The sequence below is a fragment of the Pithys albifrons genome, chromosome 18, assembly GCF_047495875.1.
Source record: "Pithys albifrons albifrons isolate INPA30051 chromosome 18, PitAlb_v1, whole genome shotgun sequence".
Taxonomy (NCBI): Eukaryota; Metazoa; Chordata; class Aves; order Passeriformes; family Thamnophilidae; genus Pithys; species Pithys albifrons.
In genome coordinates this window covers 2165073-2181356 of record NC_092475.1, presented here as the reverse complement: position 1 = coordinate 2181356, position 16284 = coordinate 2165073, and the positions used below count along the sequence as shown (strand labels likewise).

Sequence of the window (16284 nt, the reverse complement as noted above, 5' to 3'; positions counted from 1 at the left end):
TTTTTTGGGTAAAAAGGGGGGGATTTAAAGTGAATTAAACCCCTTAAAACCTGCCCAGGGCTGGAGGCATCCCGTGCGCTCTCGTGCTGTGGGAGTCGTTAAAAATACGAATTTTCATATATTTTATTTAAAAAATAAAAACCACACGAAGGAGAAAAAAAAACATAAAGGAAAACAAAAGACCCCTCTTTGTGCAGTTTGGCTTAGTGCAAATGGGCGCGTTCCTGCAGGCACTTCCCGGGGCATGGCCCCGGCTGCGGGAGCTGCTGCTCCCCAGAACCAGAGAGAGAAATGACAATAAAAAGAGTAAAAACCCCCTGAGGGGTGAGGGGGGGGCAGGCGCCCACCTCTGCCCTGGGCACTGGGGCTGCCCCCGGGGAGCAGGTGGGGGGTGGGAACAGACACCCCCTTTCCTGAGCCCCCACCGGCCACAGGCACAGCTTATTTGGGGTGTCCCCAAAGCAGAGTGGGGAGAGGGCTGGGAGCTGCCCCCTCCAGCCCCTGCCAGCAAGGAGCTGCGTTGGTTTAGCTTATTTTCCAAGGAAAAAAAAGGGAGGGTGGGGTCAAGCTCCGTGGCAGGGGGGGCTGTGTGTGTGCATAAAGCTTTGGGGGCCGTTCCCTGAGTCCGGGGGATGCGGCCGGGCCGGGGGGGCGCGAAGGCACCTCGAGTGCAAAATGTGCAAGAAGGAGGGAGCCCCAGGCGGGGCCGTCAGTCGAGGAAGCGCTGGCACGCCTTCTTCCAGCGGCACGCCGTGCACCACATCTCCCGGTGCTCCATGCCGTACACCTTGCGGCACTTCTTGGCATCCCCCCGAGGCCGCCTGCGGGAAGAGGGGAGAGACAGGTCATGCACAGGGAGGGGACACGCAGGCAGGAGGGGACAGGGCCGGGTGTGTCAGTCAGGGCTCACCTGGGGACGGCGGGTGGCTTGGGGGGCGGCGGGGTGGGTGAGGAAGGGGACAGCGGTGGCCGCGGCGGGGTCCGGCAGCCCTGCAAGTGAGGACACAGCCCCTGTCAGACAGGTGGGTGACAGTGATGAGCCCCACAGTCCATCCTGCCCCTCTCCATCCCTGTCCCCTCTCCATCCCTGTCCTCCCATCCATCCCTGTCCCCCCATCCATCCCTGTCCCCCAATCCATCCCTGTCCCCTCTCCATCCCTGTCCCCTTTCCATCCCTGTCCCCCCATCCATCCCTGTCCCCCCATCCATCCCTGTCCCCTCTCCATCCCTGTCCCCTCTCCATCCCTGTTCTCCCCTCCATCCCTCTCCCCCCATCCATCCCTCTCCCCTCTCCATCCCTGTCCCCTCTCCATTCCTGTCCTCCCATCCATCCCTGTCCTCCCACCCATCCCCATCCCCTCTCCAGCCCTGTCCCCTCTCCAGCCGTCCCCTCACCTGGTATGCGTGGTCGGTGTGGACATGGCAGCGGCTGGGGGGTCCCAGGGGGCTGCAGGGGGAGGCCAGTGCCAGGTCGGGGATCGGCAGTGCCGGCGGCAGCAGCAGAGTCGGAGCCTCGGGGCCGGGAAAGGCGGGAGGCACCGAGGAGGTGGGCGAGACAGGAGTCAGGCTGGACAGCCCGTCCGTCAGCGCGTCCACGTCCACGTCCAGCTCCGTGTAGTAGAAATCCTCCTCGCCATCGCTCTGCTCCAGGTCAGCTTTCCGGCTGCAGGGAGAGCAGGGTCTGGCTGCAACACTCTCCCCACTGAGGCAGGACCTCACAGGGGGCACCGGGGGGTGTCCAAGGGGACCCCATGTGCTTACCCAAGGTGCACAGTTCGGATGTGCTTCTGCATCCCTGAGGAGCTGCTGAGGACTTTGCCGCAGCTCTTCCACAAGCACTTGAACATCACCTTGGTGGAGTTCTGCAGGAGAGGGGCGTCAGGCTGGCAGTCTCATCCCCATCATCATCCTCATCCCTATCTCCACTGTCATTCCCCTCCCCAAGCTCATCCCCAGCCCCACTGTCATCACCAGTATTATCTCCACTCCCAACACCATCGACACTGCCATTCCCAGCCTCGTTCCCATCATCATCCATATCCCCAACTTCATTCAAAGTGTCATCCCCATTCCAACCTCATCCTCTTCTTCATTCCCTCTAACCTCATCCTGCTCATCCCATCCACACAATCCCCATGCCCCCATCACCAGACACTTGCTCAACCACATCTCAACTGTCATCCCCACCCCAATCTCATCTTCCTCTTCATCCCTGTCCTTACTATCCCTGTTCCCAACCTCATGCCCATCACTTGCCACATCTCCAACATCATCCCTAGCCCAGCCTCATCTTCCTCTTCATCCCCATGCCCACTGTTCCCAAACTCCAACCCCAACCTCATCCCCATAATCATCCCCAGCTTAATCCCACCTTCCTCTTCCGTGGGATGGACTCTCCAAAGATGAAGTGGGTGCCATCGGGCTCGTCGGGGCCCTCATCTGGCAGGGGGGTGGGCAGGAAGGTGCTGGGGACGTGGCTGGAGAGGGGGGGTGAGGGGGTGGAGGGGGTGGAGCTGTCGCTGGGGGGGTCCCAGCCCCAGTCCCCGCTGGTGTTGCTGCTGCTGCTGCAGCTGGAGGACATGGTGGGACCCTCCTTCCAGACTTCACTGCCAGGCTCTGGTGAGGAGGAAGAGGAGGAAGGTCAGGTCCTGCCATGGGACACATGTCCAGGGATGGGAGGACAGGGACAAGCTCCTACCTGGGGCGTGGGTGGCTGGTGGGTGCCCGAGCACCAGCGGGCTGGCAGAGAGGCTGGTGAGCACCGCGGCCGCCATCACCTCGTCGATGCCTGCCTTGCCCGAGAGCTTCCTGCCAGTGAGAGGGGGGGAGGCTGTGTCAGGATGGACAGGGTCCCCTGGGACCCTCCACCCCTCTCCATCCCTGCCATGAGGTGCCAGGGCAGGGGGACACAGGGGTCTGCTTGTGTGGGGGAAGGTGGCTGGCAGAGGGTCACAGTGGCCACACCGTGCTGGGGGTATCACCACGTGCAAAGTGGTGTCCTGGCCTCTGAAATGGCACTGATTCCTGCAAGGATCATCTCAGCAGGTGGCTGAGATCCTCCCTGGCGTGGCACAGGCACAAGTGCAGGGACATAGATAAAACCCTGCTGCCTCCCACCCTGGGGAAAAACCCTCCATGCCCGTGGGCAGCATCGTGCCAGAGGGCACTGGCAGCTGCATCCTCCACAGAGGTGGGGATGGCTTGGCCTGGGCCAAACAGCTCCTTAAAGTGGAAAGCAAAAAACTATTAAAAAATTAACTTAAACAAGAAGGCAAAGAGGTCCCTCTGCAAAGGGATAAGGCGGTGCAGGAGGGCGGTGATGCCCCAGCCTTGGCACCGCGGCCGCTCGAGGGAGCCCCCGGCGCTGCCCCAGCGGGATGGGCGGGCACCGCCGGACACCGCGGCGGGGCAGACACAGCGGCCAAAGTCCTCCTGTGGCCGGCAGGGAACATCCCGACTCCCATGGCGGTACCGGTGGTCCTACCTGTGCCGGGGCACGGGGATGCCCTGCACGGCCGAGTGCAGCGCCAGGCACCGCTCCAGCCCCGCGTCCAGCGCTCGCAGCATCGCCTCCCGGCCCGCCGGGTCCTGGCGCGGCGGCGACTCCCCCGGCCAGCCCTCGGATCGCAGCGGAGCCTGCGGGACAGACACGGCGGGCAGACAGGGGTCCCTGAGCAGTGGGACTTGCAGGGATCCCCCACCCCGCTCAGGAGAGGAGGGGGGTTTGGGGAGCAGGATCGGTGCCTCCAGGCAGGGCTGTGGCGGGACCCTGCTGGCCGCTGAGTGGGGAGATCCCATGTGGATCCCACCAGGTCGCAGTGGCATCCAGCCAGGATTTCCCTGGCACTCTGCAGATGGTCCTGTGAGGCTGCTCCCGGTGCCAACACCCGCTGGCTGAGCATCAGCAGGCAGCGGATCCCTCCCCAGGCAAACCCACGGGACCATCAGCAGGGATCCAGCAGGGATCTCCACACAGCCAGGAGATGACCTGACACTCTTCTGCAAGGCAGCTCCAGGGTGGCAGCACGCACATCCCACATGCCAGCACGGATCCCTCCCTCCTACGGATCCACATCCCGAGTTTATCCCCCTCTGCGCTGCTCGCCCCGGATCCAGCAGGTATCCCCTGAGCTGGGAGCACACTTGTCGCTGCCAGGCCAATCCCGGGCACCAGCAGCATCCTGAGCTCCGGCACCAAGGGGATCCTGCACCAGGAAGATCCCTGGTGATCCAGCACTAAGCGGATCCCGATCCAAGCGGATCCCGCTCCAAGCGGATCTTTGCTCATCTCCCTAGGGCGGGGCGGGGCGGGGCGGATCCCTCCGGGGGTAGATCCCTGCAAGATCGCACCGGGCTGTGATCCAGGAGGGATGATCCCAACGCGGGGGTGTGTGACCCCCCACCCCCGGCGCCCCGCCGACACACTCCCTCCCCCGCCACCCTCCCTCAAAGTTTATCCCATCGCGGCGCCATTTTACCGGCGGGCAAAGTTTCGGGCGGGCCGCTGTCAGCTGTCACCGCCCCCCCGCCCGCCGCCTCCCCCGGATCCCACCCCGCCGTCCGCCGCCGCCCCCCCCGCCCCTCTGCGCTGGTACCTTCGGGGCGGCCCCGGCGGGCGGTGCGGGCGGCGCGGGCGGGCGGCGGCGGCGGCGGGCGGGCATTAGGACCGCGGGCGGGCGCGGGGGGTCCATGCGCGGAGCGGCCGCGGGCCCGGCGTGGGGAGCGCGCTCCGCCGCGCGCTGCCCGGCCTCGGCCACGCCCCCCCGGCGCCGCGCCATTGGCTGGGGCGCGCGAGCCGGAGAGCGGCCGCCGCTTTTGCCGCCTCTGATTGGTCGGGACGCGCTGCCACTCCCGCCCGTCGCGGCCACGCCCCCTTCTCCCGCCACTTTGGCCACGCCCCCCCTCGCCGCCCGGCGCGCCACGCCCCCCCCGCGCGCGGCCATGTTCGCGCGCCCCGCCCTCCCGGCGCGCGCGCTCCCCGCGGGACCCCCCAAAAAAGGACCCACCGCACCCCACCCCACACACCACCTTGGGCCGTGTCCCCCCCATGTCCGCCACCACCGACACCCCTGCGACACCCCTACGGCACCAGGGAGGTCACTGCCGCTTTCCCGCCAAACTCGCGGGGCACCCCAAAAAAGTTGCGGAGGACGCCCGAAAGTTCCCGATTTGCTTGTTACGGCGAGGAATTCAGGGCGCCCCACACCCACCTCCCCCCACCCCCCAAAAAAAACAACTCGCGGCGCCACAAAACTCCCGACAACTCCTCCAGGCTTCTTGCAGCAGTAAAATTTGGGGGTTTCCCCAAAGGTTACGCTCCACCCCCCAAAAATTATAGGGCTGCCGATGAGTTAAAGGGGCTCCGCAACAGTTGCGGGGCTGTCCACAAAGTTATACTCCCCAAAAGTTAGCAGAGTCCCCCCCTCCAAAGCTCCCGCCGAAGTTTTAGACCCACTGGAAGTTGTCTGTAAGGCTGCCCCAAAAGTTAAAGTGGTTTTCTGCTGAGAAGGGGGTGTGGTCTGAATTTTTGGGGTGCGAGGTAGTTCCCTGCAGGAAAGAGGTCCCCAATCCCACAGGGGTTGTGTCAGTCCTGCCCACCAGGAGGAATCGCTGCCAAAACCCATCCAGAATGGCAGGGCTGGGTGTGGTGTGCCCGGGGTGCTTCGGATGCTGGAATGCGTGGGATTCAGAGGAGCATGGGGTGCCCTGGATACGTGGGGTACCTGGAGTTCAGGAGGTATTGGGGTGCCTGGGGTGCCCTGAGTATATGGGGTGTGTGGGGTACCTGTAGTGCAGGGGATCGTGGGGTGCATGAACTGCTCTGGGTGCGTGGGGTGCAGGGGCTTTGGGGGTGCCCTGGGTGTGTGGGTGCAGTGTATGGGGTATTGGGGCTCCGGGGTGCTCGGGGAGCCCGGGCTGGCGCCCACCCACTCCCTTCCTCACCTGCCCCGACACCCCCGGGGGCCGCCGAGGGGCCACCAGGTCCTGCTGCTGCTGGACTGACCAACGCGCAGCCTGGAGCCCGGCACAGAGTCCGTGGGTCTGTCCCTCTCGGTGGCCCCGCCTGTCCCCCGGCAGCCCCGGGCCGGCCCACACGGCTCGTTCCCGAGGCTCGGGGGCTCCGCGGGTGCTGGGGCGGCATCCCGGGGATCCCCTGCCCGGGAAGGCGATGTTCCCAACTTGCTTCCTGGGGTTGGCTCCCCCGTGTTCCCTGCTCTGCTGCGAGAGGCGGGCGGATGGAGATGCCGCTTTCACACTGCGCCGTGTCCAGGTGCTTTCCTAAATGCGAAATAAAGCAGCAAACTTGGAAAGCCCCCACGTGCCCGGCCAAGAGCCCGGTGTCACCCCGGGACAGCCGCCCGCGGGGTCCCCCTGCATGGAAGGGGGGACCGGCCGGGTGAACTCAGCGTCCCCGGGCACCAGGACTCCCGCGGGGCCACAAACCTGCCCGGGCAGCACGGGAGGAAAAGCGCAGCCGGAGCAACTTATATCCCCATCCTGTCCCGTCCTGGAGGGAGAGGTCTGGCCCCGCAGCCCCCGTTAGCGCGGCCCTGGAGGGGTCCGAGGGAAGCTCCGCGGCCGCTCCTGCTCTGGTTTAATGGTTAACGGCGGCCGACTCGCTGAGCTGGCGGCTCCGGCTGCTCCGTTCGCTGTTGTGCAACTCCTCGAGCATCGCCCGCCCCTGCGCAGGGCCCCGGTGCCACCAGCCCGACCCCCGGCCCAGGCGGGGGGGCTCGGCAGGGAGCCATCCCAAAATAAAAACAGCGAGTCATAGAGTCTCCAGAGCTGGAGGGGACACGCAAGGATTGTTGAGTCCAACTCCTGGCCCTGCACAGGACACTCCCAAGAAACACCTTCCCGGTAACGGCATCCCTGGAAGATGCCCTCGTTGTACCGGGATGTCCGTGCCAGGGCCGGCTTGGCTCCGGATGGGCTGTGATGACCCTCGCCCAGGTGGTCTTGCGGAGGGACCCGGGGCCGTGCCCACCCTGCCCACCTCCCCTGGCTGCCTGCTGGGGGTGCAGAGCTGCGGGGATGCGCTGCGGGGATGCGGAGCTGGGCGGGCTGCTCAGTGCGCAGCTGATTTGGGTGCGGAGCCGTGCGCTGCCGCACAGCCCCAGAGCCCTGCGGGCTGCGGGACATACGGGATGTGGGTATTTAGGGCACAGAGCCCCGCGGAGAGCCCAGCACAGCACCGTGCGGTGTCACACCGTGCAGTGTGGAGCGCATCTTGCTGCACATGCAACACCCTGCAGAGTGTAGGACTGTGCGGCAGGCCCGTTCAACACCGCGCTCCTGCTCACTCCCTCTTGTGGGAACAGCACCGCTCAGCACTGGCCCTTGCAGCACCATCGCCTGGCACTGGGATTTAGAGCCCCGTACAGGTCTGTCTGTCCCCGGCGCCGAGGAGGGATCGTCCCAGCCAGCCCCGCTCCCCTCGCTCTGACCCAACCTTCCCAACCAGACCCCGAGACTCCAAGTGACGTTTCGGTGTGGATTCTTCATTCACTACCCAGATTTCGAACCTCCAGGGTTCCAGGCACGTTTTCCATCGCCCTGAGGACTGGGCAGTGGTTCTTTAATTTGAGTGAGTCTGGCTCTCCCAAGTCCCACGGGAATTACGGGCAAGCAGAAAGTCCTGCACAGTGACCTCCTTCTGCTTCTGCTGCTGGAGCTGGTTGGGAAGATGCATTGGCCACCTCAGCTCTGCCAGAGCAGGAGCTTTCCATCCCCTGGTGCCATGCCATGCCCACCCCAGTGAGGTGGCATAGTGGTACCCCCCATCCCAGCCCCTCGGGCAGCACAGGGCCCATTTCATAGAATCACAGAATGGATTGGGTTGAAAAAGACCTCCGAGATCATCAAGTCCAACCCTTGGTCCAACTCCAGTCCCTTTACCAGATCATGGCACTCAGTGCCATGGCCAAGCTCAGTTTAAAAACCTCCAGGGATGGGGAATCCACCCCCTCTCTGGGCAGCCCATTCCAATGCCTGAGCACTCTCTCTGCAAAGAATTTCTTTCTGATCTCCAACTTCAATTTCCCCTGGCAGAGCTTGAGCCCATCGTGCCCCCTTGTCCTGTTGCTGAGTGCCTGGGAGAAGAGACCAACCCCACCTGGTCTGGTCCCACAGGGAGTTGATGCTCCTGTGTGGGGCCAGACAGCCCAAACCAGCACCCAGAAGGTTCAGGTGGCACAGGAGGTGCCCAGTCCTGTGGGTGGGATGACGGCTGAGGGGAGCAGGGGAGGATGGGGAGCAGGGGGAGGATGAGGAGCAGGGGGAGGATGGGGAGCAGGGGGAGGATGGGGAGCAGAGGGAGTAGGGGGAGGATGAGGAGCAGGGGGAGGATGGGGAGCAGGGAGAGGATGCGCCGGGGGCAGCGCAGGAGGAGCCCCCGCGCCGTTTACTGGGCTGGCAGCAGGAAGAGCGCTCAGCGCCGGCACCAGCCGCGTTCTGTCGGGGCCCTTATCTCGCCGGGGGATGGGAGCAGCTCTCGAGCAGGCGTCTGTGGTTTGGCATCGAGCGCGGGGCTGACGAAGCCTGAGGTGCCTCCAGCTCTAACGCCTGCAGCGGGGTTTGCTGAGCTCTGCGTTTTCAGTTTTAATCTCTTCACCTGCCGCGATGTGGGGGCAAAGCTGATGGAGGAAGGCGTGTGGCTTCCTGCTGCACAGCATGGCACGGCATGGCACAGAGGCTGCAGGCTCCAGCCGGCTCCAGCGAGCACCAGGACACTGTGCCACCATGTCAGCCAGCCGGGCTACAGCCAGGGGAGGCACTGGTGGTACTGGGGCCACAATCTTTACATCACCTGGGGGACACTGGGCATCCCCTGGGGCAGGGGTGCCCAATTCCCAGCGGGGAGAAGAGTAGGACAGTTTAAGCCCTGGGAGCTGAGGGTCCAGGTGCATGTCCACCCTAACCATCTTTGGCACGTTGAGGCTGCAGGACCCGTGACAGTGACGGGGAGGTGAACAGGCAGCTACACCCCAGCCCTGTGCAAAGCTCCACCGCATGTCCCTGTTCTGGCACAGCCCGACCCATTTTGGCTCTTGGTGGCCACATGTCCCCATTTCGGCGGTGCCAAACCACCAGTGCAGGGTGGGTGCACCCACAGTCACACTGTGCCCAAAGGTGCTTTCCAAGCCCCAGCATCGCTGCGTCACTGCAGCTGCAGCAGGACCACCAGCCCCCAGAACCAGGGATTTAGATCCAGTTTAGGAGTGTTAACACCCTCTCAACCTTTTAATGGTGTTTGGGTGATGGCTGCCCACGGAGACACCGTTGCCTGGGTCTGAAAGGGTGGGAGTGAGTGATGGAGGGTGGAGCAGAGCCCTCAGTCCACGCTGCTCTCCGGCCCAAAGTGGGATTTCTGGGTTGCCCTGTGCGGGGTCAGGAGTTGGATTCAATGATCCTTTGTGGATCCTTTCCAGTTCAGGATATTCTACAATTTCATTAAGGACCAGGGCTAACTCCATCTCCCCATATCAGAGGACATTCCGTGATGGGAGCAAAGTCTCTTGGGGCATCCTGGGGGCTGGAGGGGGCCCTGCTCTCCCCCAGGCAGTGGAAGCAGGACAGAGAGCCTCACTCATGGCATAAACTCCCTAATGAGGGCCCCATCCTGCAGCCCAGAGCCACAGGGCTGACCACAGTCCTGCCATCCCCTGCCCCAAAACATGACCAGTCCCCACCCTGTCCCCATCTTGCTGGCAGTGTCAGCCCTGTCTCACTGGGGTCCCACACGGCACCCCCAAACTGCCCATCCTGGGGCATCCCACCATCAACCTGCTGGTGCCAGCTGGGATGGGACAAGGACACTTACAGAAAAGTAATAGAAATATATACAGACAGCATGTGCAGGGACAGCCACCCAGGTGGGCACGGGGCTGCAGGTGCCTGACCCTGGGCACTGGCTGTGTCTGGCCAGGGTGGGCCCCCTCTGTGGCACTGCCCCTGCCCCTGGGGGGCTATAGGTTGGTGATGTACACCTCCAGCCCATTGGCTGTGGTCCGGGTGGAGGCTCTCCGGGGCTCCCCTGCCCAAATGTCCCCAACACTCTCGTACAGGTTCTCAGGGACACTGGTCTTGCCCAGCTTGCCCCGTTTTGCTGCCTTCTTCCAGTTAATGTCCACAGTCTCATAGTCGGGGTCGGGGACACGGCCCTGAGCAGTCCAGGCTCTGTCATTGATGGACTCATAACAGGGGTCGGAGGGTCCTTGGGCTGAGGGGGAGCAGCACCCAGCTGGGGCACCCTCCTGCTGGTGGGGGGATGGCCACCCAGAACCCCCCTCCTTTGCGGCCCTTGGGGTCGATGCAGGGACTTGGGATTTCTTCTTGGTGGCTTTGCAGACCGTTGAGTACATCTCTTCCAGCTGCAAAAAGAACCTTTCTTGGATGGGGGTTTGAGGGCAATCCCTGCCCACTGCAGGGTATCCCCCTGCCTGTGCCCCCCCAGATTCTCACAGCCACCCGAACAGGATCCTGGCAGTGGATTAACCATTGGGGATCCTACTTTTTGCACAGCCCAAGCAGCCTTTTGTGGGGCCCAGAGAGCAGCATTGTGGGCATTGCCTGCCCCTTGAGGTTTTGGCTTCCTTCTGCTCCCCACAAAAGCTCCAGTGGAAGTGCAGTAGCCTAATTTATACCCCGCTCCAAACATGGGCACTACAGGGAGGTAGAGAATTACATGACCTCCTATCTGACCATTCTCTGATGCCCCCAGAGTCATACCTGGGCCCGGGGGGCATTGCCTGTGCCATCCCAGCATTGCTGTGCTCCAGAAGGTCCTGCCATGGCCCCATCCTGCACCTCCACAGGCACCGTCTTCTTCACCTTATGGACACAGGCGTAGTCGGCCGCGCCATGCCCGACCCGCGGGGGGGACACCTGAGTGCCAGCGGGTGTGAGGGACACCGGGGCATCCTCCCCACCCACGGCCAGGCACTCGTAGACCGTGTCTGCTGTTGGTTTCCGCAGTGGGGTGAAGAGCAGGTTGGAGTAGGTCTGGTCAGGGGCCAGGGAGGCGGCTGGGGGCTCGTGGACAGGGATCCGGGGCAGCTCACGGTGCAGGAGGCCAGAGCTGGGCAGGGACTCAGCTCCAAGGGCTGCAGGACAGGGGACATCCAGGCTGGCTGGACGCTGGGCTATGGGAGAGGAGAGCAGAGCTGATGAGAGGACATGGGGGATGCAGCAGGGACCAACCCCTGTGCCAGCACCTCACTGGCACTGTGGCGAGTGTGTGCTTGCCACAGTGTGCTCCCTGGGCAGCGTGGGCACCACAGACACGTGCCAAGGCCCACGGGCCCTGTTGGGTCCCCCAGACCCACAGGCACTCACCATCCCCTCTGGCCTTCACCCGGTACAGCTCATGCAGCTTCGTGTCCGACCTGCTGAGCGATCGCAGCTGTGTCTGTCGGAGCAGGGACTGCAGTGGAGGACACACATCCTCAGACTCATCTCTGGGAGCTGGGAGGTCCCAAAGCTCCCCCTGGGACTGATCCTGCCCCCCAACATGTCCTTACCTCGTCCACCAGTTTCACCCCATCTGGAGCCACCTTCTTTCTGCCCTTGCTGTGGGGAGAAGTGGAGCTGAGCTTGAGGTGGGTGGCCAAGCCAGGGGTGAGCAGCAGCTGCCCCAGGACCCCAACATGGCATCCCCCAAACCCCCATTGCCCTGCTCCTTCCCCAGCCCTGCAGCAGGGTCTGTGCTGGCTGGGGAGGTCTCAGTTGCATCCTGCACTCCACTGAGCTGTGCTGGGCACCACCGGCACCACCCTTGGCATTGCCCCTGGCATTGCCCACCCCACTCACAGCTCAACCCTCTCTGCTCCTGTGAGATTTTTGGGTGCAGGGGGGTCTCCCTGAGCATTGCCAGCCACAGAGGTACAGGGCACTGGAGCAGCAGATCCCAGTGGTCCCAGCTCAGGATGGGCACACGTGGCGTCTCCACATGTAGCCACCAAACACCACCGAGGGGCCCCCAGCCCCATCCCAGTGCCAGGAGGGAAGGCAGAGGGGCTGCAGGCAGCACATACCGTCTGCAGGCAGCACACAGGGCACCCAGGTAGACCAGACCACCCAGCAGGGCCAGGGCAGCGCCAGGCAGCAGGATTGGGGTTCCTGCCGGCCCCTCAGCACCAGCTCCAGCCATGGGGGAGCTGCTGCCAACACCACTGGAGGGCCGAGCTCTGAGGAGAGAGAACATGGGTTGTGGTGCAGCCAGGCACTGCCAGCTCACCACAGCATGAAATGGTGCTCCAAGACTTGAGGAAGGAAAGGGTCTCTCTGGATGACCTGGAGGGGGGGACATGCACCAGGTGTCCCATTTTCTGGCCAGCAGTTGCACTCCCAGGGATACCATGGTGCCTCCAGTACCCCACCCAGTGAGGACACCCAGCAGCAAATGCTCTGCCACCTCCTGGGAAAATGGCAGATTTGGGTTCCTTTTGAAAAAACCAACACAACAAACCCAGCGAGACTCAAGCTCCGAAGCTGCCACTGAGATGCTGAAAAGAAGATGGCCAGGGGCCCCAAAAAACCTCTGGAGACTCTCCAAAAGTGACAGGTGCTTTCTGGGGTGACTGGGACACCACCCTGGGCTGTGGGATGGAGGTGACACCACTTGCAGGCATAGGGGAGGCCAGACAGGACAGGCAGATGACTCAGCTGCCCAGAAATGGGGAGAGCTTCAGCCTCGCAGCCACCTCTCCCTCCTCACACCCCAGGACACTCTGCAACCACCTTCTGCTGGGACAGGGGAAATGCCCAGCCTTTCCACCACATTTCCTCTGCCTAAAGCCATGTCTTGCCCAAATCCAGCCCTTGTCCCTGCACCTTCATCAAGAGAAAAGTCCTCCTCTGCAAACTGCAGCAGTGGCAGGGCCAGAGCAAGTGATGCAGAGGCATGAAGGTGCTGGGAAGCCTGACACGAAGTGCAGATGCTCCCCAGACTGTCAGGGTCGTTCCCAGGAGGCTCTTGGTGACTCCTGTGCCACCATCCCCGTCTCTGCTCAGCCCTCAGTGCGCTGCAAACCCAAAGCAAAAGCTGACACCGCTTCACCTCCACCAGCAGCCGCGGCTCCAGCTCTGCACAGCTCAGCTCTCTGCACCCTCCTCTCGGAAAAAGATGCCTGTGAGAGCACCCGGGAAGCGCCGAAAGGAGGAGGAGGCAGGTTCCAGGCTGGGAGTAAAGCGCGGCTCCAAAATGCCAGGGTAGCCGATCCAGCAAAGCCCCTGAGGGCAGAGCTGAGCAGGACAGCCTGTCCCAGCACGGTGGGGACCCAGAGATCCTGCAGGGCACGCCGAGCGCCTCTTACTCACCCTCTTACATATCCCCATCCGGATGACAAAGAGCAGATGTGCTGTGGTGAGGAGCCACCCTGCCTCGTGTGAATCTCAGGAGCTCCAGCAGCCCCACAAGCAGGGCAGTCTGGGACCATCGTGGGACTGACCCCCATCCCCTGCCCTCCATGTCACAGCAGCATCTTGGGCACATCTTTACCCAAATACCTGGCAGGTCTCTGCCCACTCGCAGCACCCTTTTATCTGAGAGCAGCCTTTTATCTGAGAACTTCCCATGCCTTTGGAAACTGCCCTGACTGAAGCCTGAACCCTGGAGAGCAATTAGTTCAAGGTAGAAAGTGAGACAGAGAGGTTTTAGGGACTAACCAGGCTGGCCAGACTGGCTTAGATCAGAGCTGGGAAGGGAAGGCTGTTCCCTCTCCAACAATGTTTTAATTAGACAACAGAGCTTTTCTGTCTGAGCATACATTAATTACATGGATTACCTGCAACAGGGCCGTCGTGTTAGACAGAGCCTGGAGCTCCTCACTGGGCTCGTTCAGCTCATTAGAGTGATGGGATCACAGGCTGCAGGAGTGGCTGTGCTCAGGGCAGAGCTGGGCAGGCTCAGGGGTTCAGCAGGCAAAGTTCTAACGAGGTGCAGCAGTTGGGAACTGGTGTGATGCTGGAAGGGAGGTGGGGGCTTTCAGCATGCTGGGCAGGCACATGGGGGAGCTTCCCCCACAGCAGAGGGATTTTCCATCCCTGAATTTTTGAGACTGAAGAAGCAAGAGACTTCCTGAGTGGAAACGAATACAGAGAAATTCATCTGACCTGCTTGGTTGTGCAGGTGGGTGGTTGCTCTGGGATTTCTGGCTGGTGAAACTGCCCAGTGCAAGCTCCAAGTTTTGTGTTCAGGCTCAGCTGTCACTGGGAAAAGCCACTTGGGACAATGCATTGGGTTTCCCAAAACTACATACTGAGCAAAACTCAGTGCCTGACTGGAGCTGCTCACGTAGGACTGAGCAGGTTTGCAAGGCAAAGTCTCAACCAGACCTTCTGAAACCTACTCCTGAATTTCCTGCCAATGGAGTTATCGATCTCCCAGTCCTGGGGCTGTTCCCTGGGGCAGGAGACTCAGCAGAGGAGGTTTCACAACGTGCTGCCTCTGCAAGCCGAGGTGGCTTTGAAGGCAAGGCTGTTGTGTCTGAGCAACACACCCCCACTGCCCAGGAGAGGCAACTCCCCCCCGGGACACCCCACCACGGGCACTGTAAAGGGCAGATGGTTTGTTACTCCAGGATGTGGGAGTTTTTTGTGACTCCTACAAAAAGTGCAAGTTCCTCAGCTGGGTTTCATGAAAACAAGATTAAATCCACTGCAAAACTAAGTGCTGCTGCTGCCCGACCTCTGATTCATCTCCCCAGATAAAACCACACAGTTTTCAGTGCAGGGTGATGAGCACAAAGTCTGTGAAGATACTCAAACCCTGTTTTTGCAAGAAATTGGGGGAATATTTTGAGCTGATTTCAATCAGAGACTGCCCACACGGCTGCAGCAAACTCCTCTCGGGTACCCTGGGGAGTTGTGCTGCAAAAAAGGCCCAAGAAGCAGAAGTAGATGGGCTTTTTTCTTTTCAATTATGAAAAATGAAAGCTCTGTTACAGTTAGTCACAACTCTAAATCCGCCCTAGACCATGGGTTGCAATTAGTTTTAAGACTATTTGAAACACAGAGCAGGCACAAGATCTCACCCACTTCCCTCATCTCTGCAGGGGGAGGCAGAGATTTCATGGCCAAATGCCTCTGGAGGCATTTCATTTCTAAAGGACCAACTGTATTTCTAAATGCCAGGTCCAAAAGTCCCAAAACTCTGATGCAGCTTCTAACTGCAGTTCTGACCTCTGCATACGTGCTGGAGTGGCTTTTGTCTTAAAAACCTCCAGCTAAGTGATCATCTGCCACACTGTGGGGCTTCCCTCAAGGCTGACACCCTTTCAGCACGTGTCTTTCTTCCTGCCCTTCCCTGGTCACTGGACACTCATTCACTTGGGGCAGAGAAATGCTCTTCTAAGGCAAGAGCCTCCTGGAGAGATTTTCTGCAAAGCAGGACACCAGCAGAGAGCTCAGAGCTGCCATTAAGGGAAGGCAGATTCCAGCCTACAGGATGGATGCATTAAGGAGGTTTGCACCTTCTTGAGAACCATCTGCCTACCACAGTGGTTTTCTTACCACAACTTCAGTACATAACCTCAGGTTTAGAGGACAGTGTTTCAGTGGCCACTCTCTCAAGCCTCCTCACTCACAGCCAGGTCAACACAACCAAAACTCCAATCCCTTTCCCCACAACTGGAAGTTTTCCTTATTGAAAAAACCCCAACACCTCACATCTCTGAACTCAATTCATTCAACCCAAAAGCAATTGGCTCCCCCTTTGCTCTTCCCTTTGAAGCAGAGCACGAAGCATGGAGTGCCACACAGCTTCCAGCCCAGCTTGCAAGGTTTAACCCACCCAGCTGATGCTTCCCCAGAGCAGAGCAGGAATCCTGCCTGTCCAGTCCAGCCAGCTCCAACAGCACCTGCAACAACGCTGTGACTTCTGTACACTCAGGGGGTCTTAAAGTACTTCCCTCTAACTCCCTGTTCAGCTGCAGATCCCCCAGGCAGGAAAGCAAACACCACTTACTTTGCAGGAACTCAGAAGACAGTGGAGCACAGGAATCCAGTCATGCTCTCCTCTCTGGCAGACAGCCTGGAGAATTTAATTTCTCTTATCCCTCTGAGTTAATCCCAATTAGGGGTTCCTGCACATTTCAACCATCCTGAGCTGTCCCACCGCCGAGCTCCGTGTGAGCAGACCCAGAGCACACACCAACCACAGCTTCCTGGGCTGGGAGGTGGAGGCTGCACCCCAGGGAGGGCTGGTCTGTGCAGGTCCTGCTCACAGCAGCACCCTCTGCTACGCTCCCTCCCCACCCGCCCGGTCTGGGTGCTCAGGGGAGT

At 61.3% G+C, this 16284-nt stretch overlaps 2 protein-coding genes across 5 annotated transcripts; both read right to left on the bottom strand.

Moving 5' to 3' along the window:
- Window positions 1-617: 617 nt before the first annotated feature.
- Window positions 618-4722, bottom strand: SLC2A4RG (SLC2A4 regulator). 2 transcript variants are annotated; one of them, XM_071572854.1, is made up of 8 exons: window positions 4596-4722; window positions 3485-3636; window positions 2699-2808; window positions 2372-2616; window positions 1762-1862; window positions 1396-1663; window positions 911-990; window positions 618-821 (listed from the first exon to the last, which is right to left on the bottom strand). In XM_071572854.1, exons 1-8 carry the CDS (start codon window positions 4689-4691, stop codon window positions 710-712), a joined length of 1164 nt encoding a protein of 387 aa, XP_071428955.1. In that variant the 5' UTR covers window positions 4692-4722; the 3' UTR covers window positions 618-709. The 2 variants fall into 2 exon arrangements, with proteins under 2 accessions (XP_071428955.1, XP_071428954.1); XM_071572853.1 differs by lacking the exon at window positions 4596-4722 and having other exon boundaries at window positions 3485-3871.
- A 4535-nt stretch (window positions 4723-9257) lies between these two features.
- On the bottom strand, window positions 9258-16145 carry LIME1 (Lck interacting transmembrane adaptor 1). Of its 3 annotated transcripts, XM_071572893.1 has the most exons (7): window positions 15968-16145; window positions 13788-13966; window positions 12036-12188; window positions 11523-11571; window positions 11338-11425; window positions 10732-11165; window positions 9258-10373 (listed from the first exon to the last, which is right to left on the bottom strand). In XM_071572893.1, the coding sequence occupies exons 3-7, from the start codon at window positions 12149-12151 to the stop codon at window positions 9969-9971; spliced, it is 1092 nt and encodes a 363-aa protein (XP_071428994.1). In that variant the 5' UTR covers window positions 12152-12188; window positions 13788-13966; window positions 15968-16145; the 3' UTR covers window positions 9258-9968. The 3 variants fall into 3 exon arrangements, with proteins under 3 accessions (XP_071428994.1, XP_071428993.1, XP_071428995.1); XM_071572892.1 differs by lacking the exon at window positions 13788-13966; XM_071572894.1 differs by lacking the exon at window positions 13788-13966 and having other exon boundaries at window positions 10732-11144.
- Window positions 16146-16284: the final 139 nt, after the last annotated feature.

Excerpts from the sequence above, each read along its gene's own strand:
- LIME1 (XM_071572893.1), bottom strand. The coding sequence starts at position 12,151 with ATGGCTGGAGCTGGTGCTGAGGGGCCGGCAGGAACCCCAATCCTGCTG. Across the intron at positions 11,572-12,035 it reads CTGTGTGCTGCCTGCAGACG|CAAGGGCAGAAAGAAGGTGG; the intron begins GTATGTGCTGCC and ends TTCTCCCCACAG. Across the intron at positions 10,374-10,731 it reads GCAATGCCCCCCGGGCCCAG|CTGGAAGAGATGTACTCAAC; the intron begins GTATGACTCTGG and ends TTCTTTTTGCAG.
- SLC2A4RG (XM_071572853.1), bottom strand. The coding sequence starts at position 3,825 with ATGCCACTGCGACCTGGTGGGATCCACATGGGATCTCCCCACTCAGCG. Across the intron at positions 2,809-3,484 it reads ATCCCCGTGCCCCGGCACAG|GAAGCTCTCGGGCAAGGCAG; the intron begins GTAGGACCACCG and ends TCTCACTGGCAG. Across the intron at positions 2,617-2,698 it reads ACCAGCCACCCACGCCCCAG|AGCCTGGCAGTGAAGTCTGG; the intron begins GTAGGAGCTTGT and ends CCTCCTCACCAG.